The following is a 25,381-nucleotide window of genomic DNA, read 5'->3' on the forward strand; positions in this document are numbered from 1 at the left end:
CCTGTCATGGGGGTAGGGAGGGGAAAAGAGCAAGCGACCCCCAGAAAATAGGGTCTGTCAGTGCTGTGCAACTCTGAGGATTTCTACTCACACTTTCAAGACAAGAGCAAACTGAACACAGTGTCTTAGTCATGGGTTTTCTGGCACATACAGGACAGAAGTAAATGGAAAGGCTGCAAGTATTTTGGTAACTCCATCACCAAAAAACCGGCACCAAATTATAGTGAGATAGAACCCAAACCTTTATGTTGCCAAAAAAGTAGAAGAAAACAAAGGCAGTTTTAGTTTTCCTTTAAATTGCCTTTTGAGTTTAAATTTTCGGGACATATTAGAGTCATATTTTGTATCAGTCTTTGCAACCACTGAGTTTAAAAATTTGGTCTTGATTTTAAATCAAAGCTGAGAGTCCTGTTTATTCCTATAACTAATTTTTTGAATTGACAACAAAAGAGTTGATGTAAACAGTGTGAACAAAATTGCAAGCCATGGCAACGCTGTTATTTAGGCAGCAGAGCCAACCACATCATAAGAAAAAGTCTCCGCACCGTGTGTCTGAGCAGATCAAGCAGAAGGTGGAAGAACCACCACCGCTTCACCAGTAGGAAAATCTTTTAAAAGTCAGATGTAGCATTTATTCCCAGAGGTCTGAGCTCAAACTGCCTTAGTTCTAGCTTGGTGCTTTACCTTCAAGAACATGCCAAGGCACCTTATCACGCTCAAGCATAGAGGAGAATAAGCACTTCCTAGCCGCTTTAGGTGGGGCTTTAAGGCAGCTGTCTCAATTCTTATTTATTGTAACTGCAGCGTGCTCTCTCCCCTGCTGGGCAAGGGACACCCCACAGCTGGGGGCTCCCACACCGCAGCCCAAGCCACTCCTGCGACTGACACACGGCACCATCAGCGTTTTAAAAAATAATGGGACAAATGAAAAAAAAAAAAATTAAGGCAAATACACATTTTAAATTGGCCCTATTTCAACAGCTTCGGGTTCTGACCATTTAAAGCGCATGTTTTTACCTCTGCTGCAACAAACACCCGCCACTCTTCAACTGGTTTTGTCCTGTAAACGACCCAGTTACGGCAGCTGAGATTTTAGAAGAGCAACGAACGCTTCAAAACCGGAGGCCGCTCGGAAAACCGCTTTGGCCCGTGTGGCAACGTGCCACAGCGGCACCTCACGGAAGACAGCGCCCGGGGTCCCCCGCCGGTACCGAGCTTAGCCCACCCCGGCTCCTCACGCACGGCCGGGCCGGTACCTCAGCGCGGCGCAGCGAAGAGGGGGAACGCTCCCGGCCACACAGAGCCGGGCGGCGGGGGCGGGGGCATCCCCGCTGCCGGGGCGGGCTGAGGGAGGCAGCCCAGCCCAGGGTGGTGGCGGCAGGCGGCAGCCCAGGGCGCCCGCGGCCGCCGTCCCCTCAGCGCTGCCGCAGCGGCGGCGGCGGGGGCGGGGCCTGCGGGGGCAGGGCGGGGCGCGCTGCTCGCCGCGCGCCGGTTCCGGTCTGGAGGCGGGCGCGGGCGCTCTCGGGCCTGGGCGAGCAGCGGTGCCTGCGGTATCATGGCTGCGGCCGCGTGGATGCCGACGGTAAGGCGGGGGGGACGAGCTCGGGGCGCGCCTCTCACTTTGGCCGCGGCGGCGGAGGCGGCCTCGCCGCGGGGGGTCGCCCGCCCGCCCACCCGCCCGCGCTCAAGGTCGCGGTGCCGGCGGGCCCTGGCAGCGCCGCCGAGGGGCGGAGGGCCGCAGGGCTGGCGGCGAGGGGTGGCCCCGCGGCGGCGAGCTCTTTCCCCTGCCCTCGCCGGGCCCGGCCCCCGGGAACGGTACCGCGGCGGGCCGTTACTCAAGCGAGGAGGGCCGGGCCGGCGCCGGGCAGTGCCGCGCCATCCCATGCCGTCCCATCCCTCTGGGCGCGGCCGGGCGCGGAGGTCGCGCCGTAGAGGTCACCGCGTCGGCGGGCAGGCCGCGGAGGGGATCGGCCGCCGGGCGGCAACGGGGTGCGCCCACCGCGGTCCCCCCCGTGCGGGGCTCACCCTGCGCTGCTTGCAAACGGTAGAGGCTAAAAACGCCGCTGCTGACGGCAGCCTGCGGTACCGGTCATGACGGAGTCTTCTGGGGAAAAGAGAGCATTTCTGGGTTCTGGCCGGCGGCTTTCTGCCCGCGGCCCGGCCTCTGGGCCCGCCCTGAACCGATCTGAGGCGGCCGGGGCCGTCACGGAGACGCCGCTGCTTTTTGCCCTGGGTCAATGAAATGCCTGTGCCGCCGGTAAGTTATAGCCCGTTGGAGGGTAAGTCACTGAGGAAGCCCCACTTCACGTATCTGCTGAAATACAGAAGAACTGTCAAGAGCCAATCACGACACGTGGCTTTAAGGTCAGAATGGACCAATTTTGTTCAGCCCGATTCTCTGCTAGTGTTACGGATGTTGGACTCGAGTATAACGTGCCAGGCCCATGATTTCTAGCAAGACAGAATGTTCCTTTCCAGGGCTACTCTGGAATGTGAGTCCTGACACTACAGGCAAGCACTGCACCAGAACAGCACTTACACTTGTCTAGTTAGATTAACCTTTTCATTTAATTGCTCCAGCTGCTGCCTCAAATATATGGCTTGCCATGGTACACATTGCTTGCCTGTTGCAATGACTTTGTACGTCTCTTGAGTTGCAACAAAAAATAAATTCTAGCTTAAATTGCTTCTCCCACAGCATTCATTACAATATACATGAGAATTGTATTGTTTCTAGTTGTAGTGCCAACATAGTTTGTCCGTTTGCCATACAGCTCCATTTAAGCATACATGTCAGTAAAGATTTGAGATAACAAATACGAATTGTACAGGAGAGGAATACCAGTTGTCAAATATGTTCCTGCCTAGCCTGCTAGCTGCAGCCATACTGCATATGTGAGTATGGCGGAACTGAAGTGCTCTGAGTCCGTTTATACTTCGATGTCATCTGACACTTAAGTCACAGAGGCATGAAAAATCCTAGAGAGGAGGATAAGATCAGGAGGCTGTGATTTTTCTGCAGTGAAGTTACCGGTACTGGTACAATAGGGGATTTTGTCCGTGGTGCTCAGCCAGGCAAGAGCTCAAGCTGAGATAGTATCCCAGCTTTAAAGCTTTATGCCAGTGCGGAATATTCAGATGTTAGAAAGTGTAATTCTTTCTGTGCTGTGTGGGCTTGTCGCTATGGTGAATTTTGTCTTTAATATGCATTTTGATTATGCTTTTTAAAAACTGTCAGGCATGGAGAAGACGACAGTACAAAACCTATGGATGTAAAAGGTGGAAGAACAAAATTCACCACAGTTTGAATGGAACAAGTGACACTAATGCAAAGTAGTTTTGGAAACATTACCTAAAATGTGTAAAGCTACCGTCCACCCAACTGTCAGTGACAGTGTTTGATTTCGCATTTTGCTTTCCATGAATTTTAATCCTTAGCATATCATCTATGTATTTAGAGTTACTGCAACCTTATTTTGAATGTGTAGTATGTAAGGACTCTGGTTATTGTGCAGTAACTTCCCTTCACCCCCAGGCAAGACAGGAGAGTACGGTGCGCTGCAAAGCCCGGCTGTCCTGGCTTCACCTCGTGGTAAGAATACCCACAGGAGGCATTACTGCACAGAATGTTAGAGAGCAACTTGGCAAAGGGTTAGGTGCTCTTGTTTCAGTTGGATTTTATCCTAGTTCGAGATAGGAAGTTTAAAGCAATATGATTTTAAAATGCAGATCTGCTGAAATATTGTTAACTTTTTCAAATCCCATTTGTGTAGTAAAACAGCATCTTTCTGTTTTATATTCTTGCAGGTTTCTCGATTGCTAGGTGCTTTGAAAAACCAAAAACAGGTGACCAGAAGTTTTAGTAGTGCTGTGAGTATAATAGTACCATTTTTTTCTTTAAAGAAGCTTCTCAAGAAAGGGGTTCAGAAACTTACTTTTAAAAGATTGCAGTTGTTATTTTTACTTTCTCAAAAAGTAAGGCCTAAATAAGTGAACATACGGTCTTAATGCCATGCGGGATTTATACTGGTTAATTACTGGTTTTGGCAATTGTATATTAAAGCCTAAGTGATAATACAAAAAGCAAAAGATGGAAGTGGCATGAAAACTTTTCGCAAAATGTGGACATAAGCCATTCTTTCATCTGGAAATGGGCAAATACTGGGCAAAGTAGAAAGACTGAGAAGCTTCTCATTTTCTTTATTTTGCAGGCTTTCCTCTAAGCACTAGATGTACTTTACTGCTGCTTCTAGAATACCTTGCATCTAAAGTTATGTCTTTTCAAGGCCCTCTTTAAAGTATTTTTAGACGCTGATTGTGTATTTTCTTGTAGGATGTTTTACCTTCTTATGTACATGTGTTTGAAGTGCCCACGGGCCTTTTTTTCAGTGAAGGTGGCCTTGAAAACTGCTCAGGCAGAAGCAGGTCTCAGCACGACTGCATGCACCCTTAAGCAGGACGATTTTAAAGAGGAACTGTGGCTTTTAATTATACGTATTGTAGAACAGCAGGTAGAACAGCTAGAAAAGAAAGTGAAGGGTTGCTCATATCTTATACAGTATAAAAAGATTTAGAAGGTGAGACAGCACAAAACTAATTTTGAGGCATTCCGTCAGTTAACGTGCTTGCTCAACAGCAGTGTTCCTTTATCTGAAGCTTTGCTACTCTTGTTGTGCACAGTCAATTTCTTTAGCTCAAATTAGTTAAAAAAACACAGTCAATATTTATTGAAATTCTGACTATTTTGTGTGGAGAATGATGGAAACATCTTGTGAGTTGATTCTAATTGGGTTTTTGCAAATAATGCAGTATCTGAGCTGCCTTTTTTGTAGGTAATAATGAGCACTTACAGAACTGTTGGAAATCTTTAAATAAAAAGAGCTGGGACATGTACTATTAGAATAGTGATCATATTTTTTTTTTCTTTTTTATCAAAGCAGAGTACTTTCTTCCCCTGTTATTCAGTGAGCCTGGGCTGTGCAATTTATTTCATCTGTTTGATGATGATAAAAGAAACAAGACTGAGAACTTTATGGAAAGAGAATAACTTGGTATTGTTAAAAATGGGTCTGAGATTTTTAGGAAGTCACTTAAGAAGTTTAGATATGCATGAAACTTTTTTTTTGCCCCTAAGGTGAATGTAGGTTTTCATAAATTGAACCTTTTCTAGCATGTGTCAGTACTATGCAGCTTGTTCATAATATTGGAGACCTATTATGGGTAACAGAGCCATAACTAGGTAGTATCATCTCCTCAACAAATTTCAAGAAGAAAGTATGCTGAGATCATTCATTTCAAGGAGTGAGCAGGAACCTGCCTTTCAGCTTAAACCTCGGTGTTTTGAAATAGAAATAGATAGTAGGCAGATTTTTAAACCATTCTCCCAAAATGTTTGCACGCTCCTTTGGAAAGCAAGCTAGTCGTTCTCGCTTCTGTCCAACACTGCTATTCTTCATAGTGAGTACTTAGCAGCTGAAACTTTCTTTTCTTTTCTAGTAGTTATTGGTTCCTACAACACATGAAAATGTTTTCTATGTAGAAAACAAGCATTCATTTGTTGTACTACTGGTATTTCTTTACCTAGGTACAAACAGTAACTTTAATCCCAGGAGATGGCATAGGACCTGAGATCTCTGCTGCCGTCATGAAGATCTTTGATGCTGCCAAAGTAAGTCATATTTGTCTTGCTGTAAGCATTGTAAGTTTAACTACAACAACAGGTGTTAACTAGGCGTATTAAAAATGTTTTTTCTTTAACTTCCAAAAGATCAAGTCACGTTTAAGCTATTAAAACTTCTTCACAATAGAAAGAGCCTGAAGCTTCAGCTAATAAAAGACGGGATTGCAATATGAAGGCCAGGCTTGAAACCTTTAGCTGGCAGAGGAGTAGAGAGTGGAGAGCAAATGCTGCGTTCAATTTTTGGAAATACGAACTCAATATATCATGTGAAATCATCTTGTTGATGAAGCAATCCTGGGCAACTGATAGAGGATGTTCTTTCATTTGTTGTGACTTCCAGTGCTGACAAAAGGCTGTGTGAAAGGACTGGCTTATTCTTAGAAATCAAACTGCTCTGAAGCTTTTCTGCTTAGAAATCAAGTTACTCTGCTGCACTGCCAAACACGTTCACTTAAGTGATACGAAAACTAAGTGTATGCAAGCATTGTTTTACCACCTATCTGAGGAACATCACCATAATTTGTCCAGTTTCTTTGAAAGGAAATACAGCTCTTCAGGAAAGATGCCAATTAAATTGTTCCACGTTAGTAATGACACCAAGGCATATTCCCGTTCTATCACAACTATCCGACTTCCATTTGGCAAAGGTCAAATTCTCTTCAATTATACATTAAAACCTTGTAATAGTTTTGGTTGTTTCTGGGGAGTCAAGGAGGAGGTGTGCAGCAGTAAAACCTAAATTTGTGTGTGAGTGCATATTTGCAATACTTAATCAGATGTCCTTGTTTTAAAGGGGATTTTCTGGTATATTATGTTTAGATTGGTTCTATTTGCTTATGAAAGCTCTTGTATCTCTTCCTTTATGGTCCTTCCTGATGAAATGAATGGGTGGCAGCCTGTCTCCACTTAGAAGATTCCCATGATGAATGCAAATTCAGAAAGCATTGTGGAACATTTGCAGATTTTCAGCTAGATAACAGATGCATATCTATGTTATGTACTGTCTTCCAGGCAGCATGGATGATGAGTTCTCAGTGAATTCAGTTTTCCAATGTCTTGTCTCTTGCATACAAGGAACTCAACAGCTCTAAGAGCCTAAAAGAAGTAGCATGTATATTGCAATTCTAATGATTTCTGTGTATGTGGCACCTAGGAAGGCATCTTGTATTCAAGTTTATGATGATAACGTTGCTCATACTATTTCATTTTCACTTGCCTTATTACCTTTTTTAAAAAATTGTTTATTTTTGAGTTCAAACGTCTCGCGCTTACTTTCACTCACCAGAGAAAAACTGTTTGGGAAGGCCTGGACAAATTTCCTTATGTGTCTTTTTATGAAAGGGGAGTTAAAGCTTGAAGCAAAAGTCATGATATTTAAGTTAACATAGAGTAAATGTGTTTAGGCTCCTATTCAGTGGGAAGAGAGGAATGTTACAGCTATCCAAGGACCAGGAGGAAAGTGGATGATACCTCCAGATGCCAAAGAATCCATGGATAAAAACAAAATGGGATTAAAAGGTACTTAAGGAGTTAATTCAAAGATATTAAATACTGTTGTTTTTATCATGAGTCTGATTTGAAGCCAAAGACCTTCATCCGTAGCACAATAAAATGTCTAATTGTAGGCAACAGCCTGTCAGGTAGTCTTCTGTAGTCTTAGAACAGTCCTTCATTTCAAAGTCATAACTTCCATCGATCTTCTAGGAAATAAAGTCAGGTGTTATTACATACCGACCTTTGGACTCTATGCAGAATGCATTTCTAATGCAGTTGATATACAATAGTATGTGATAACTATATTCCTAACGAATAGTATCTTTTTACGTGTACATGTTTTTCAGTAAAAACCTTTTGTAAAAACTCCTATTCCATTTAAGGGTTGCAATTTGGCCTTTAACCAGCTGATTAATATCACTGTGCAGTACTCTTGATAGCACAGAGAATTCCCATGGCATTTCAGCATAAGGGTTAAATAAGAATTTAGTGATGCTCTGTAATAGTACCGCTTGACCTAGAGGAGGGGTTTATCTTTATCGTGGAGGGGTTTATCTTCTCATTCATCCTTGTATTTTTTTCTTTTTTAATTCAGGGCCTTTAAAGACCCCAATTGCTGCAGGGCACCCGTCAATGAATCTGCTTCTGCGTAAAACCTTTGACCTTTATGCAAACGTTCGTCCCTGTGTCTCAATTGAAGGGTACAAAACCCCATATACAGATGTGAACATTGTCACGATTCGAGAGAACACAGAAGGCGAATACAGTGGCATTGAGCATGTGGTATGTTGCTGGAAGGGGTGTGTTTCTGATGGGTTTTCTGTGTTTCATGAATGATAACATTTGCCCATCACAGTGGCCTGTATTAAGAGGCTGGGTTGTGGTTTTTAAGTTTCCTACCCCAAAAAAAGTTGTTTTATTGTGGAATGCATTGTTGAGACTGCCTACTTTGTTGCAAACACTCATACTAATGACTTGAAAAAATAGCTTACACTTTTACTATCAATGCAACTACTGTCTTTCAGATTGTTGAAGGTGTTGTGCAAAGTATCAAGCTGATCACGGAAGAAGCTAGCAAGCGCATTGCAGAATTTGCTTTTGAGTACGCCAGAAATAATCAGAGAAGCCATGTCACTGCTGTGCACAAGGCAAATATTATGTATGTTGACACTTCTTTCTGAGAACAACAAATAATAATATGCTTTTAATTATAAATAAGTATTTAAATCTTCCTTAACTTCTGTTGATGCTAGTGGGAGTAAGTAAAATGGGCGGTAATAATTACGTACTGTTTTTATTAGTAAGTTTGCAGTAATCCTGCGACTTTCCTCGAAAAGCTCTTATTTTAAAAATAGTCTTAAACTAGGAAAATTAATTTAAAAACTGAGAATGACAATGGCTAGTGTCTTTTACAGTTTCCAAGCCACTTCGTACTGAACTGAGTCATAACACGTGTGATATTACGTGACACCACCTTTACAAACTCAGTAAGCCTGTAGTAAATGAATGTAAGTCACTGTGAGAATTAATTTGTGCCTGTTAAACTACTGATACAAAAATATTTCAGGAGGAAGTTTAAATGTAATATATTTAAAATATTATTTATATTTAACATGATAATTAGTCACAAATTAAGTTTCTGCACTCTAATATTTTTCTTTAATCCTCTGTTGCATGCAGTTCTCTTCATTGTCAGTATTGCTTGCTTACAATAACTGCAGTATTCTCTTGCTTATTTAATTGCAGGAGAATGTCCGATGGGCTTTTCTTGAGAAAATGCAGGGAGGCAGCAGAAAACTGTAAAGATATTAAATTTAATGAAATGTATCTGGATACTGTGTGTCTGAATGTGAGTATTTATATGTTTTAATTGTGGCTATTTTTTAGTGTAAATTCTTAACCTTAATGAAAATATACTTCTTTCCAGATGGTTCAGGATCCATCACAATTTGATGTGCTTGTTATGCCAAACTTGTATGGTGACATCCTCAGGTATGGAGATTTTAATTTAAACTAACCAACATGTACAGTACTGCGGCGTTCCAGACAGTTGTGCAGACTGCACGTTATCCAGTTGGTTGATGATTTTATGCGTCCAGAGTTTAAAACTTTATAAATCAGACTGTAAATGGGAAGAAAGGATGGTATTATTATTACACTTCAAGTATTAATATATTGTTAGGAGGGGCTACATGATGAGAATGTGCTTCTTATTTAAAAAAAAGGTTCTGCTTGTTCAGATGGGGCAGAAGAGAAATTTCTCCACATGTGTGAAGAATTTAATGGCTTAAATTGTAATAAAGAAGGCTTAGTTAGATATTGTGGAAAAACTTCCTAATTTTAAGCACTAAAATAGATTGTGTAAGATGACTGTGGGACCACGATGTTTACAGCAAGATAGCCATACAGTTAAATGATTCTGCGTAATCATTGAAGAATGAAACGTGTGGCCTCTTAATATCCTACCAGCTCATTTTATATATTCTATTTTTTCTTTATCTTCAAATTAAATTTCATATTTGAATAACATTAATACGAGACGCACCTGATGTCTTGAAAGCAAAATCCATCAGCACACATTTTCCATTATGTAAATTTTTAGCTAGAACATAAATTCAATTAAATACTACATGTAAAATAAAGTCTCTTAATCTGAACTTTTAAGCAAAATTCTTCCCTATTATATAGAGGGACTTTACAAATGAAAAGTAGTTCTGTGGCCTCTTCAGAGGAAATAAGACTTCTGGATAAAGCTTTAAACTGAAAGAGGGTAGATTTAGATTAGGTATTAGGAAGAAATTCTTTACTCTGAGGGTGGTGAGCCCCTGGCCCAGGTTGCCCAGAGAAGCTGTGGATGCCCCATCCCTGGAGGTGTTCAAGGCCAGGCTGGATGGGGCTGTGAGCAGCCTGGTCTGGTGGGAGGTGTCCCTGCCCAGGGCAGGGGGTTGGAAGTAGATGATCTTTACGGTCCCTTCCGATCTAAACCATTCTATGATTCTATAATAGTTACAGGGAACTGTACATTACAATTTTTGCTACTTTTTGAGACTTCTACAGGTATTCTATGCTTTGAGTACCTTTTGTTGTGCCTATTTCTTAATCAATCAGCTTTATTCTAGTATTTGGAATTTCCTTTTAATTTTCCTTTATGAAATTGTCTCCTGCTCATAGTTCTACAAATTTTCAAATGCTCCAATGGAGTACAAGTGGCTAACAGCATCTATTCTTTCCCGATATTATTCTCAGACTGTGTGGGTATATGAAAGAAGTTACTGTTGCAATAAAATGAGAAACAAAAATATTGTAATATGTTGCAGAGAGGCACATGGAAAAACATGTGGGTTTTCCTGTTTGTTTGTGGTTTTTTTCAGTGACTTGTGTGCTGGACTGATTGGGGGTCTTGGAGTCACACCAAGTGGAAATATTGGTGCTAATGGAGTTGCGATTTTTGAATCGGTAAGTCTTCTTATGCAGGGTAGAGTAGTAATAACTACTTTGTCTCAACTTGAGAATCTAAAACTTTTCCATGACATAAAATGTGACTGTCATTTAACTAAGTTCTCCGTAAAACTATTTTTTACTGTGAAGATGCTGAAACTTTACCCAGAGAGAGTTTAAGTACATATTACACAGTTTTTTGAATATCCTTTTACTGACACCTTTCTTTCCCTCTTTTTTGTAAGATAAATACACTCAGTGAAACAGAACTGGAAGGGCACAATTGGGAGGTATTAGGTGACCTAGTTTCCCCTTTCCGATGCCTTTGAACTGAATTGTCTGGTCTTTCCAATCTCCTTTCCACTAACTGTATCACAGTGAAGTAAGTCCTATTTTAACATGCTTGTTCACGAGGACTATGTTTCAGGTGGCTTGCATACGCTTGGATTGCCTAGGGTATTTTAATCAGCGTATCGACATCATAACAGATAGGTTCGTTTTTATTTCTAGGTTCATGGAACAGCACCAGACATTGCAGGAAAAGACTTGGCAAATCCGACTGCCCTTCTTCTGAGTGCTGTAATGATGTTGCGTCACATGGGACTACATCAACATGCCACAAAAATTGAGACAGCTTGCTTTGATACAATTAAAGATGGAAAGGTAACATGAGAATGTGCAAATAAATGCAGTGAATTAAAATAATATTCTATCACAGCAAAAATTAACTTGGAACATTAACACCAGAACAGTGGATGACCTGCTGTGCTAGCCTGACGCAAAAGCAGTGCCGCTGTCCTTCTCCAATAGTAATTATATTATCTTTGGTGGTATTAAATCTGCCCAGCTCAGTAATAAGGACAGGCTGTAGCATTCCTTGTGTCTCAGTAACGTTCATCTTACATTTCCACGGCTTTGTGAACTCTAGAAGCTAGAACGGGATGTGTGTTTTTCATGAAGGGGATTAGAGGTTTAAGTAACTCGTCGTATTTCACTTGTGAAGTTTATAATGTGTACAAAGCATATATATTTAAATCTGGATCCTGAAGTGAAGGAGACTCATTTGCCTTTCACAGGTTTAATTATCTACTTTGTTTAAAGCATTTCAGTCCTGACTGTAATTGACCTGAAAAAATAGGAGCAGAAGTGTTATTTCTTCTTTTCCTATTACTGCTTTCACTCCTTTTTGGACTACAAAAGAACAGGTTTTATTTAGTATTTACATTTGCCATTAAGATTGTATGTAACTTCCTTGTAGCAATTAGTGTCTCCAGATTCGAGACTCAAATGGGATATTCTGGTGGGGGCTTATGCTCTGAAACCTGACTTGAATTTGCGCTCTTAATGCTATTGGTGCACTCATCTACTTTGATGTCCACCTTTCCAAAACCAGGCTGGAAAGTTCCTGAAGATTGCAGTTAAAGAGGATTAGCAGTTAGCCATGCTGCTTCAATTATCATGGGCAGGAGCATAAGAAGCTGCTTTGTAATTAAAAATAATAAGTATGCTTAAACAAAAAGTCGTCATCATTTCATAAGTGGTCTGTTTGCAGCTATCTTATTGTGTGTAGGAGCCAGTTAAAAAAAATAAAATCTAAACTTACAAGTGAATAAAGAGGTGCTCCTGTAAAGTTCCCATTTACTGCTCTGGAAATGAAATCCTCCATCTGCAGGTCAGTAATTCTACGGAAGATAACTTAGTGCAAGCTTTGTGACATGGCTACTTGTTTACTAGTTACTTACAATGTTATAGTTATATGCTCACAACGGAGAGAATCTTTTTCAATTGAAAAAAGCATAATGCAGTTAAAAAGACAAGATCCTAAAATAGTAACCTTTATTGCCTCTCGTGCTTGCTATTTCTCCCTTTCCTCCCTTCCACCCAGCCATTTAATTAAGATCTGTGTGTGTGTCCTGTAAGGGGAAAACTAATGATTTTAAATTATCTCCTGGACTGCTTTAATCTAGCTAGGTTGGACAAGCAACTTTGCCCCTTTTTTTTAATTTTTATTTTACTATCCTCATGCTGCCAGACAGGACTTGTACTTGATGAAAAAGTTTCTTTTAACTCTGCATTTTTCCATCTCTTAACTAAACTAAGCAAACTTAAAGAGCTGTTAACATGCAGCATTAAGAGCTATGTGTGCTTTTTTCTGTGTGGGTTTCCTTCAAAAAAAACCAAAACAACCACAACCCAAACACCAAAACCTTACTCAATGACTCTCCATTAGCTGCCTTTGAGCTGAGCCTCCATATGTGAATTTTACTTCCAAAGGACAAACTTATTATTGAAAACTTAAATACTTAACAATTAATTACATTGTTATGTGGCCAAGGGACTTTGGAGAGCTTTGGCCAAACACACTTTCTTCCTGTAATTAAGATAAAATCATGTTGAAATCTGATAACATAATGCTTGATGTTCATACCCAAGTTTTCTCTGCCCACTTCAGTCTGCGTAGTCCTTATTGAGGAAGGCTGTACAGGATGCAGCAAAACTCAAACTCAATGTATTCCTTCTCACCCCTACTTAGTATCCATCCACAACACATAAGAACAACATATAGAACTGCTCAGAGAAAACCCTATCCCCATAAAACATTTTAGTAATACTATTTTTTCTTTCTTTCAGGTCTTGACAAAAGACTTGGGAGGTAGCGCCAAGTGTTCAGAATTCACAGAGGAGATCTGCCGCAGAGTGCGGGATACAGGCTAAACTTTTCTCATACTACTTATAATAACTCCGAAAGGACACATCACACAGAGTACATTATATGTAACCTGATATTCATATGCATATAGTTTGCTTGTCTCTTAAGAGAGCAAACTTTTTAGTTAGGGCCTCTCCATTAATAAACTTAGTCCAAATGGCTACAAATGACGCTTGTGCCTGCTTTCAGTGGACTTTTCCAAGTGCTTTGTCTTATTTATTTTTTTTTCTACCTGGTGAACATTTTTATGGAAGTGAATTCTTTTACTGCCACTGTAACTGTCTACCATTTTCCATTTCAACTGGATGTTTTTACTTTCCACAAAGAAAAGTTATGCAAATAAACCAGTAACAGAATTAGTGAAATGTAAAAGCACCTTAATGGTTAAAACCTACTTTATTGATCTTACTGAAATTTAAAAGATAGGTTTTCAGCCTAACAATAGCACAAGATGACCTTCATAAACAGAAACGGGTATAAAATAACTTAAAATAGCAATCTCATGTTAAAAGCAATTTAAAAAAACCACTTTAGATACTCTGGTGATTCATGAAATACAGCTTTGCTCTCCAAGGGCATGAATAAAGAAATAGAAAATTCTAGATATTTAATCTATTTGTGTATTTTAAAAAAGCCCACAACCATTAACCAGCAAGGGGTGAGAATTAATGTTGAAGTAAAATTATTTTTCAAATCTATATACCAAAATAATTCTTACAGGTTTTCCTCTCTGAAACACACTTTATTCTAATTAGAGTAAATTATAAAAAATTACTTCTTCCATATATTGTGAGGGGAAAGTATCAACTTTGCAAATTTATACTAAATATTTCATGACTTCTGCTAGAATGCTTTCTGTGTTGTACTTTTACGCATAGTCTGTTCAGTGTGTCTTACTGTATTGACTAGTAACGTTATTCTAGAAACTCTGAATGTAAGGGACTAGTGCTAAATGGATTAAGACAGATCAAAGGTTTGGCTCTGGTGCCTATGTTCCAGAAATACATTTCATCCCTATTCAAGGGGATCTGAGCCTATTTTTTTTCCCTGCTTTCTAAGCTTAATGGGTGTGCAAAAGCAACTCTTCACTCCCTTCTTCATTGCATACAGATCATCATGAGAGTCATTCTGATCTGTATATGTCTTGAGGTATGTTTTCATTAGTATACCCTACAAGAAAATGTGTATTTTAAAACTCATGACGATAGCACAGGATTACCCCTACTGCCAGAACCAGGCTTCTTAAAGCTTAATTCTATTAATAGATATTACTCCACAAAGTTACTTTCTATTTGGACTGTTGAAGCTGGTTGTTTCAGAAGTAAAATCAACATTAAGTAACAACATCTAGTGTCCTCTATAAAGTAAGCATCCCAGCTTGTTTTATACAGTCTGACATCATGTTGGAGGAGGGACAGTGAGCTTTATGCCTCATGCAGTCTGCTTTTGGTAAATAGGGCAACGTTTCTTTCGGTGTTCTACAAGCTGCTGCTTCCTTGTTTCCTTTAGCTTAATATTGTTAAAGAACTTGTGAAATACCATTACGCACAAAATGGGGAAAAATAAACTTTTCAAAGTCCTATTGCTTGTTTTGTTTTTATAATCCTAGGCTGTTGTCTTGTCTTACATGTTGAGCTGATTATTGGTACTTGCAACAAATCTTAAGTCTGTAAGATGCATGACTGGTAATGAAACATGGAAACAATATCCCATTCTGCATGATTTTTTTGATCAAGAACAGTGGCTGTAGCCTGCCTGTGTTAGCCATTATAACCCTGCCAAAGATCACTTACTAACAGCAAACCCATTAGGCAACTTTCTGTCAAGTATGTCCTTCACAGAATACTTCTTTTACAAGGGGAAGAAGAAATGCAGCTCACATTTGTCAGAATTAGTACAATGTGAATATTGAAACATGCAGGTACACGCTTACAAACATTGCTTCTAAACTCTTGCTTACAATAAAAAAAAAAGTGCTGTAAACAATTTTAAAGAAGTTACTGTTCTAAATAGCACTTTAATGTGAGAGCAGCTGTATTTGCTATTTATGTCTTTCAGTCTTCGGGAGCTATTCCCTGAACTTTTTTGATTATTTGTTTTTAGGATAAATAGTAATGCTTATTTTAACATGGATTTAAGAAATTACGAGTTGCTGTTTTCACAAAAGTCTGAATTCTAGCCACTATAAAAATGGAAGAGGAGTGTCTTTAGGTTCTGAAATGTTGTGTTAGTGAACAAAAATAAACTCTTCTCTGGGAGGGAAAAAACCAGCCCTTTGGATTATTTTCTTTTTTAAAATAATCATCTTTATCACTGGAGTGGTACAACAGTTTCACTAAGCAGTACTACTAACTACTGATCTACCAAATTATATCATGAGTCACAGGCAACATCCTGTAGGGGGAAAAAAAAAAAAGGAAGATCGCTGTATTAAAAAAAATTGTGTTTCAGTCTAGGGGAATTATACCCACTTTATACAACACAAGAGGATGTTTTTAATCTTCAACATTTAGGGCATAAAGTAAAAACAGTATTAGAAAAAGGACACACTGTGTAGATGCTTTTGTAAAAAGAGGACAAATGATTAGGTATCAGGAACAACTAAATTAACACAGCAGTTTTCTTGTGGTTCAGTTCAATAGACTACAAAACCAAAACAAGCATAAATCTTCATTAATGCCTTTGATTAGGAAATATTTTCTTAAGCTCACAGATCTTTCTCAATACTTGGATGAAAGACTTCTTATTCTTCATAGAAGGAGTCTACTTCATTTCTGTATTTCTCAAGCACGGTGAGCCGTTTTAACTTCATTGTTGGACCTTAAAAGAGGGAGTTAGTCACAATAGCAGAAATAGGAACAGAAATTCCTACTCAGTTTGAGCTTTGGTTCCTCAGATTTTCTATTGAAGATCCTGTTTGGAAGAACACCTCCCACTCTGTAAGTGTAAATAACTGCTAAAAGTGAGAAGCAAGCGTGGTGGTATGTAAGGTTGCCTCCACATAAGCATAAGGACTTCACAGGGAACTGCAGGTAAGAGGGTGATGACTGACCACTACTACTTTTTTCATTAAAAATAAATAAAAGGCTTTTAAACAGTAATTTGGAAGGCTTTTAAACAATTCCCAGTTTATTCTAAGAGCCTGTCAGGCTTTCACTGTCTTGCTTCTCTCTTTTCTTTAATGAGAAATTTTCAGTATTATTACTGGAAGCTATTAATACTGTAATGCACAAGGAATTAACCAGAATTTATTGTTTAATTGCCCAGAGCAATCTGAAATTTATCTATGGAGCTGTACTTGTACATGAGCACAGACTGATATATATGTACACCGCAAAAACTCTGATTTTTGTATTCTTTAACACATGCTGCATAATGGCTTTTTTTCTTTTCCCTCTAGTGGCTGTACCCAGAATTTGGCACAGAAAACTGTATTCGAATAATCCTAGATCAGCAGCCTCTTTACTGTGTGTATACCTCAATATAAATCAGTAAATCTTACCTAGTTCTCCCCCAGAAATGGAAAAATCTCTTGGCAGGACTATCCATTTTTGAATACAATGAACCCTATTAGTAGCGTTCATGTTAACTTTGTTGATTCCCTCCTGAATGGCCTGGTAGATCGCCTGGTCTCTTGTAGCTACAATCTCTGATACTTTAGTGGCTTTACTACCAATCTTCTGGCAGAAGTCTCTAGCTTGCTCAGTGAGAATGTCAGTGGGATCAGATGTATCTGGGTCCAGCACACTCTAAAATATCAAATGAAGTGAATCATCAAATGATTGCTCTTACAAGGCATTAAATGTTTCTCTAGCCAAGTCCTCCCTGACTAGTAAGAATCAAGAAGGCTCAGCATCAACACCTAAACATTCTGTAGGCCTTAGAAAGCAGAAACGCCTACAGATGATAGTGCTTTTCTTTCCACTTGGCTACCAAATGCAAATATTTTTGGCTTATATGCAGATGACATGAACAGACTTAAAATGTCTCAATGAATTGGGCAATAAAGTCCACCTATAGATCTTGAATTTCTACCATATTTTCAAAATTACTTGATTCTTACAGGGGAAAATTTAGCTCCATTAAATTTAATTACTATGGTGTAATATAAACAGCGTGAGATAGAAAAACATTCTTTGAAATAACACTTCTTAAATTAGTATTTCTATTGTAGATAGGGAGTATCAGTTGCAGAGAGGTAAACAACTTTAGAAAAACTGAAGAGTCATTCACTATTGATGTACACAGAACGTGAAGGGCAAATATTTTAGAAAAAAGTGATTTCTCAATTGAAGAATATATCACAGCAAAGCTAGTAATTATTTTGTTCTACAGCCACCCTTCTTGTGTTATATGAGCAGAACAAATTGCAGAGAAATGTTTCTGTTGGAAAGTCTGCTTCTGTAGGAAAGTTTCTGTTAAAACTGGTTTTGCCCATAACAAACGTTTGTTGTCTTTGCTCATCTGCAAGAATAAAAGCTATTATTGTGCTCTGTTACAGAGACTTCTCACTCTTTCAATATTTCTTAATTAAAAATTTGCATTTAAGTAAAAAAAAAAATAGGTCTCCTGTATAGGAGAAACAGCAGTAAACGTGTAGCTGTTTAGCAGATCATCTAATCATAAGAAGTTTACACCATCAGGATTTGGTTTGTAGTTACTATATATTTTTTTCCCCCACTAACATCCCCCTATCTAATTTTGGGACTTTTTTACAAACAGTTCGAAATTATTCTTGTTTTCTTTGGTGCAGGTATGTAATTTCACTGAAATCAATATTAAAACTGGGGTACCTTTAAGGTCAGCAACATTGACAGAAACTTCTTTTTATCTCCAATCACCATAGCGTTACTAATAATCGGGAGTTCTTTTTTAACAGCATCTTCAATTGGAATTGGAGGCACGTTTTCACCTCCAGCTGTAATAATCAAATCTAGGCAAAAAAGAAAGGCTATTAGTTGAATTGAAATAAATTCCAAAAATCAGGTTAATCTCTGGATCGACACACTTTCCTTATTCTGACATAAAGAATAAAAGAAATTTTTTTCAAAGGTAATGTTTTCAAAGAGAACAAAGCCTATTAATTAATTATCTTCAAAATAGAAATGCTAGCATTTTTCAAATATACGCTCAAGTTCTCCGTTCTCCCTCAGTACAACATATTTGCTCCAGAAAATTTTGACATAATCCAGAAACAGGTCAGTTATTCTCAAGGCACTGTTGCATAATCTGGAATTTTTCTGTGAGCAATCATTTCTTCCAAATTAGCATAGGATTCACTCTCTATTTTACTGTTGCTATCTCAACAAAAAGTAAGTTCATTGTTATCATGATTAAAACTAATTCTTAAAGCCACCAAGAGGGGTCAGACAAAAACAAGTTACTACTGCAGGAAGGCTCCATAAAAGCAACACGGAAAGAAGGAAAAGGAGCGTGAGGAGGAAGTAAAGATCCAAGAGAGGAAGTCTGTAGTGGAAGTCGTGATTCCTGCCCTACTTCTGACAAGAGGGGAGTATAATGACAGACTGGAATTGTAATATTTTTAAGGATTTGTAAACAATGGCAGTGATACCTTATTCTATTGATAAAGAAACGTGCACTATCATTTGAATGCATTTGTTCTGAAGTATAATACATATATTCATTGGAATTTGAGTAATATCTAAGTAAATTCCAACTCTTTGCTTTCATTACAGTGGTCACTTCTCACTGTCCTCAAATAATAGTCTTTGCAGCATTTCAGAACATGCTTCAACAAACAATGCAGACAAATGGAATATCACTCCTTTGCGTAATAATGCAGTTGATTGTGTGCACTAAGGATTGGGTTGGTACCTGATTCCCTGTCAGCGATAAACTTGAAGAATTTAGATGCAGTCAAGGGAATATAGCATCCTTTTAGCAGTCACAGGTTTGGGTCCTACCGTCTCTACTGCTCCATGAGAACTATGATGAGAAATAACTTCCAGTCTATACCCAACATTCTGGTATGGAATAGGCATCGATCTCCTAACTATAAAAATTATTTCTCTTGCTAATCAACACACTGCACACACTTGAGGAAGCACAAGTAGGATTTATAGAACGAGAGACTTTTGTCAAACCACAGATACATACCAAAGTTAGCTGTGTATCCAAACTTGTCTAGGTCTATTTTTTCCTTTCATTCCATCATCCTTTTGCCTTAGTCCTGTCTTTGTCTTAGATCAATCTCCCCGGAACTTCGTTTTTCACTGTCTGAGATGTCAGCTTTTTCCCAGCTGATCCAGACAACTGTAATAATTGTAACAACTTTTTCCACACCTCTACCAATACTGCCCCTGTACGGACTTCCCTAGCTACATCTTTGTGCTTTGCAGCTAAGGAGTCCTAAAACTCATAAGACCCACAGAACCAAAGGAAGTCCTGTTTCAGTCAGTAGAAGAAAAGCTTCTTTACTACCTTCTATTAGGTTTTACCTTATTTGGACTCGGTTTTAAAACTTCATTGAAACTAGACAGACAGTTATTTTATCCCAGATGGTGTACCTGTCTTGTAATTTATAGTAATTGCTATCAGTTCAGCAATCAAGGAAGATGTAAGCGAAACACAGGTGTTATGACAGAATGAGACTAGGAGTTGCTAACTGCTATGCTAAAGGAAAATGAATCAGGTAAGAAAGCAAGTTAAAAATCAAGATAGCTGCATTTGGTGGGGGCTATTAATAGTATTTACTTAAGTCCTGATTCCTAACAGGACACTATGTCATCCTATGACATAGTCACTCATCTGTGTTGTCTCCCTAGTGATTCATCATATGTTCTAAGATGATAGTTACTCAATTATTAAATATTCCTCAGTTACATCTCAACTGTGACCAAGCCGCTCTGAATATGTATCATGAAAAAAAGCTTCTAAGTAAGCAAGTAACCAGTCTTACTCACATGAGACTTCAAGCTATGTCCTGTCGTAATACCTGCTTTAACTTTCCCTTCTGCTCTCAAGCTTCAATACTAGTCTCTGCAAACACGTCACCTAAGGCACCAGAGGAACCTAGCTCTGACCAACAGCAACAACTTTTATATAACAGAGGATTGTCTCTTGTCACTGTCTAAGCATTCTAATGTGCAACTAAGACAATTTAGTAAGATTCAAAGGGAGACCAGACAGCTTAATGAACCATCAGAATCAAAGACGACACATTAAACCTGCATTATTAGTTCATATTATTAACTGTAATACTGAATAAAGGTCTGAGAGATAAAAAGCCACACTGTAGGAACTGAATCAAGTCCACCTATTGCAGACCAGAGGGAAACCTTTCCCGAATAGGACACACCATGGTTTCCTCATAGGAAAGTTTATTTTACCTTCCTACTAGGCCAATGCTGCTGGCATTAGAGGAAAGACACTTAATTAGATGGGCCACATCTGACGTGACTGAACAGTGCTGAACAGTTACCACAAACATGAAGCAAGATTTTGCATATTACCTTTAATCCTTCCAGTGACATAGAGAAAGCCATCCTTGTCTAGTTTTCCTAAATCTCCAGAATGCAGCCACCCATCCTCATCAAAGGCTTCTTTTGTTTTGTCTTCCATATTTAAATAACCCATGAAAACAGTCCTTCCCCAGAAACAGATTTCTCCGTTGCCTTCTGTATCTTCGTCCACCAATTTCACTTTGCAGCCAGGTACTGGTTTACCACAGCTATTGGAAAACAGCAGAAAAAAAACACCAGGAGCACGGAAATAGTAAACATAATACTGATAAGACATCTAACATGCTAAATCCCTGAACTATCAAAATATTAGTGACTGTAAACAACACCCTGCTGTAACTGTTCGAAAGCTATGGAATACAAATTCACCGAGGCAGATATGTTAGAGTGTCTAAGCACTTTCCAGCTGTCTATCTTGCCCCGCACTTCCTGTTTTTTTCCCCCCTCTGTATCTTCAGGCATAAAACCACTTTTGTATTTGAGGTTTTGCATTTGGAGTCTATCCTACCCTGGGCCAGGGCTAGGATATACATCAGATTTAGTAACCGTGTTCTACATATAATGCTGTAGATCACTTTCAGTGCTCTTGGCGTGGCATGCTACGGAGGCATGTGTTCAGCTTCTGATCTGGAAGTTATTTTGCCTCCCAAAGTCACAATAGATTGGCAAAGCATTGAGAGAAAATAAAATAAGCGATAAGATCTTTGCTGAACTTAGTAAAAACTATTCTCATAGATATAATGAAATATACCATTTAAAAAAAAAAAAAGTAGTAAAGTTACCTGTGCTGCCTGTAAATATAGGGCCCAGATAGGCAATGTGGGCCTGTGGTCTCACTCATCCCATAGGCCTCATACAGGGTGATGTTCAGACCCAAGAAGAAATACAGTGTTTCTGTATTGAGAGGAGCAGCACCAGAAAAGTGCTTCTGACAGGAAGAAAAACCCAGTGCATTGCGTATTTTTGCAAGCACTAAGTAGTCTGCTAACCTTGTCCAGAACTGCTTTAAATCACTGCTGAGTACAAAAGACAGAAGAGAGGGAGACAGTAAGCCAGAGCAACCTATGAAACTTCCAAAACAAAAATCAGACACAAATTTTGTTTAGAGATGTATTTGCCATTTGGTTTTAGGTGTTGACAAAAGTTACATCAGTAAGAACAGGTTACATATTTGTCCTTTTTTCATTTATTCAGTGTCTTTCATTGCTAGTGAACTCCCAATTCCTGAGGCATGTGAATACTGACAATACATAAAGAATCTATAAAAACATGTTGTATAAAACAAAGCTCATGTATTCCTGATTCTTTAGGAGTTAAATGTGTCTCTGAGAACGTATACCACTAAAATCTGAAATTTGGAGGACCTATCTAAGAAGCTGAATGATCCCACAAGCAAAGCAGTATCACTGAACGATCTTTTGGAATACCATTTTCTATAAGCAATTTCACCCTTCATTGTGCCACGCTTTCAAGAACTCTGGAGCAGGAAAGAATTGTGAATTAGTTAATATTTGAATTTATATGACATTCTTTATATGGGCAATCTTATGGAGGAAAACACCAATGTTATTCAGAACAGAGAGAATGTACTTAAAGCTCAGAGAACTCATGGGGGGTGTTGCTGAGCTTCTGTGTGCAGATGAGCTGTTATTACTCACATGGTGCATACCCCAAACTGTCATGAGCCAGCCTGTCTGGGCTGCCCCCTAAAATTCCCCTGCTCTCATACACCTCCTCTGAATTCATGCCCTTTCCTCACACCAGCACCTAGCGCTTGCACAGTCACATGGTGCACTGCATCAGGAACTCTCCCAGCTGCAAATTAACCAGTTCAATTCACGGAAGGCACAGAGCTGGAGGACGTGTTAGGGGGAGTATGTTCTCAGGGAGGATGGAGGGACACTTTTAACAGCCACCTGTGTTTAAAATCAGCCACTGTAATTGATAACTACACCCTCCCTCTTGCATTACATTTGTTGTAATGCCAGGCCAAATTTTACCCATTTATATTGAAGAGTCTCACTGATGCTTAATAGTTTATTACAAGCAGATACCTACTTTCAGGTTGATGGAAATCTCACTCATTATAATACATACCTGCTTGAGCAGTTTAGGTTTCTCTCTAAACTAAGTGACATAGCCCATGACAGGATTTTCTTCTTCATAAATCCTGACTGAGCAGAAGCATCCTTTAATTTCTCCATAATTTTCTCCCATACTCTGGGAACTCCCATGTGAGATGTTGGCTGCACTTCTTTTAGCGTGTCAATCAAGCTGCCCTGTTAAAATCATTACATCATTTCAAAACATTGCAAAGGGTCCAGAGCAGTGATAAAGAGGTTTGTTGATGAAGCCTGCATCTTGCAACGCTAACATGTAGAACATCACTAAACATGTAGGATATAAAGAAGGACTCCTGAACCTACTTCAGTCAGACACATGCACTAACACGTGCCAGCTCTGACACATCGGGGAAGGTATGTATACAAGAAGGAAAACACACCAGTGGTTTAGTTCCTTCTGCCTCCCTTTCCTCCAAAAATTGCTTATACTTCTTTTGCTTTGGATACATATTATTCTGCTTTATTAGAAGCTTATGGATCTGGATTATATATTTTAATTTAATTCTTACAATAATGGGGTCTCAATCTTCATCTTCTGCACCTCTTCAAAGAGGTGATATTCTCTCCTTCAGAGAGATATTCTCTCCTTAGGATGTGTTCTAAAAGGAAGAAGTGCAAGCTTAATTAGGTGCAATACAAGGCAGATACCTTCAGAGCATCTGGCTCAGCAAAGTAAACTTGCTCTCCCCATTTGATTCCAGTCCACAGGTCATAAATCTGTGCAGCTATGTGGCTGAGTGGGAGATAACTGACTATAGACTCCTGCTGGACCTCCGCAGGTTGCATATCTCCTGCTCTGCTGCAATGTGCTGATGTCCAAGTTATCTGTTCAAATAAAAAATAAAACACATTAGGCATGGTGAGTTTTTAAGGATCCTCATGCTGTGCTAGTGTAACTATGAAAAATCTGTGCTCACAGAAATTGCTGAAGACATTGCAATCTTTGACAACATAGCAGACTGATCTCAGAAGATGCAGTTCAAGGATGCTAAATATGCATATCTTCATTATCAGAACACAGCATATGGAAGACTCACAAATATATGTGATGGTATGGGAGGGCAGAAGATATACGTGCACAGCAAAAAAAAAACACCACCACAAAACAAAACATACAAAAAAGAAACAGCTCTTTCTCAGAGGAGTCTGTAATCTAAAATGGGTAGGGCTGGACACAGAAATGAGATTATTCAAGATGGCAGGGAAGAGATACAAATTACATACAATACTTCTTATCACAGTATGTTCCTGACAGCTCCTTTTCTTTTTAATAAACTAGAAGGTACGAGGACACATTTGGTCTAAGGAAATACAAATTCTCAAGAGAGGTTTTTAAGGAGCAGCATGCTGTCAAGGCTGGCCACTCTAAGTTTAGATGGCAGCATTAGATAAGCGGCTATGGGAGACTGTATTACACAGCAGGCAGAATGGGATGTCTTTGAGATGTGGCTACATTGATTGCTTATCCTCCTTATCCAAGCCTCACAGCACGCAGGCACACACAGCAGATCTGTGTGGGTGCATATATGACTGACTCAGCATTGGTTTTGCACATGGACAGTGGCAAACATCTTTTGACTAAAGAAGGTAGCAGCACGGTTACAGGCAAGGCATGTTTTCCACTGTTAGTCAACATAAAAATAGCCTGTTTGTGATCAGCAGCCAGGAATAGTTTGGCAGCTAACATGGAAATGACACCAGACTCCTTTGAGATGGAAGAGCATAGGATTTGCAATGTCAGATCCGTCTTTTTGTCTAACAAGTCCACTATGTTCTGCTTCCAGACACTACTGTACCGATTCCCTGCATTTGGGTGAATTGCTCCTCACAATGTGCATGTCTGCAATAGCTTCTGCATTATTTTAAGAGGAGAGGCCACAACTTAGACCAGCCTTTTCACAAGTTGCCTATGTGTTCAGAAAGGCTCCTCACCACTTTCCACTCCCGCTCAGCCACCTTAAAAAAAAAAATTAAATTTATAAACCCCCAAAACAACTACAGTCCAGATCTTTGCTAGCAGACCTCTGAGGAAAGTCCTTTTTTGCAAATGACTTTGCTTTTCTCTATCACTTGAAAAATTTCTGTTCTAAACAATGCAGGTAGGGCTATTTTAAGTACCAGGACTATGCACTAGAGTTGTATTATCCTCCAGTGACAGATGTAGGAACACAAGTCTAGGAATATAACAATGCCAAAGTAAAAAAAAAAAAAACAAAAAAAAAAAAAATACACACACACACACACATCCACCCCTATTTTAATAAAATTTGCAAAAGTAGTCTATCAGGCAGTTTTGATAGTGGATGGCTGATACATACGATTAATTTTTTTAAAATGACCTGTGACATCACCTGAGAGACTTTATGGCAATCTGTGAATTATTTTTATGAAAATATGCATTATATCTCACAAGAAAACCAGTGAATAAAAAAAAGAAATACTCATGAACTGTTCA

At 39.3% G+C, this 25,381-nt stretch overlaps 3 protein-coding genes across 12 annotated transcripts in view; 1 reads left to right on the forward strand and 2 right to left on the reverse strand.

Annotated features, from left to right (window-relative positions):
* The window catches only part of CIB2 (calcium and integrin binding family member 2), a 49,999-nt gene extending 48,559 nt beyond the window's left edge, over nt 1–1,440 (reverse strand). The window contains exon 1 of one of the 4 annotated variants that reach the window (XM_074600110.1): nt 1,018–1,440. The gene's annotated coding sequence lies outside the window, so the exon portion shown is untranslated. The remainder of the gene's footprint in view (nt 1–1,017) is intronic. The other 3 variants (XM_074600111.1, XM_074600109.1, XM_074600108.1) reach the window with 3 other exon arrangements.
* On the forward strand, nt 1,339–14,902 carry IDH3A (isocitrate dehydrogenase (NAD(+)) 3 catalytic subunit alpha). Of its 2 annotated transcripts, none has more exons than XM_074600102.1 (11): nt 1,339–1,582; nt 3,808–3,870; nt 5,585–5,668; nt 7,084–7,198; nt 7,770–7,957; nt 8,200–8,333; nt 8,921–9,023; nt 9,102–9,166; nt 10,546–10,630; nt 11,123–11,275; nt 13,244–14,902. In XM_074600102.1, the coding sequence occupies exons 1-11, from the start codon at nt 1,556–1,558 to the stop codon at nt 13,325–13,327; spliced, it is 1,101 nt and encodes a 366-aa protein (XP_074456203.1). In that variant the 5' UTR covers nt 1,339–1,555; the 3' UTR covers nt 13,328–14,902. The 2 variants fall into 2 exon arrangements, with proteins under 2 accessions (XP_074456203.1, XP_074456204.1); XM_074600103.1 differs by lacking the exon at nt 13,244–14,902 and adding an exon at nt 12,165–12,302 and having other exon boundaries at nt 1,443–1,582.
* A 145-nt stretch (nt 14,903–15,047) lies between these two features.
* ACSBG1 (acyl-CoA synthetase bubblegum family member 1) overlaps nt 15,048–25,381 on the reverse strand; it is a 40,917-nt gene continuing 30,583 nt past the window's right edge. For 3 of the 6 annotated variants that reach the window (XM_074600093.1, XM_074600090.1, XM_074600092.1), the window contains exons 8-14: nt 23,575–23,751; nt 22,901–23,082; nt 21,586–21,819; nt 20,795–21,012; nt 18,116–18,255; nt 16,825–17,071; nt 15,207–16,142 (exon numbers count right to left, since the gene is read on the reverse strand). In XM_074600093.1, coding sequence (XP_074456194.1) covers nt 16,066–16,142; nt 16,825–17,071; nt 18,116–18,255; nt 20,795–21,012; nt 21,586–21,819; nt 22,901–23,082; nt 23,575–23,751 — 1,275 coding nt within the window. In that variant the 3' untranslated portion in view covers nt 15,207–16,065. Of the gene's footprint in view, nt 16,143–16,824; nt 17,072–18,115; nt 18,256–20,794; nt 21,013–21,585; nt 21,820–22,900; nt 23,083–23,574; nt 23,752–25,381 lie in introns of all 6 variants that reach the window. The other 3 variants (XM_074600091.1, XM_074600094.1, XM_074600096.1) reach the window with 3 other exon arrangements.

This window comes from Larus michahellis, chromosome 9, assembly GCF_964199755.1.
Source record: "Larus michahellis chromosome 9, bLarMic1.1, whole genome shotgun sequence".
NCBI classification, from domain to species: domain Eukaryota; kingdom Metazoa; phylum Chordata; class Aves; order Charadriiformes; family Laridae; genus Larus; species Larus michahellis.

What these genes read in the sequence shown, in the direction of transcription:
- IDH3A (XM_074600102.1), top strand. Translation starts at nt 1,556, where the DNA reads ATGGCTGCGGCCGCGTGGATGCCGACG. An exon ending in GTGCACAAGGCAAATATTAT is followed by an intron (nt 8,334 to 8,920) that starts GTATGTTGACAC and finishes ATTTAATTGCAG; the next exon opens with GAGAATGTCCGATGGGCTTT. An exon ending in ATACAATTAAAGATGGAAAG is followed by an intron (nt 11,276 to 13,243) that starts GTAACATGAGAA and finishes TCTTTCTTTCAG; the next exon opens with GTCTTGACAAAAGACTTGGG.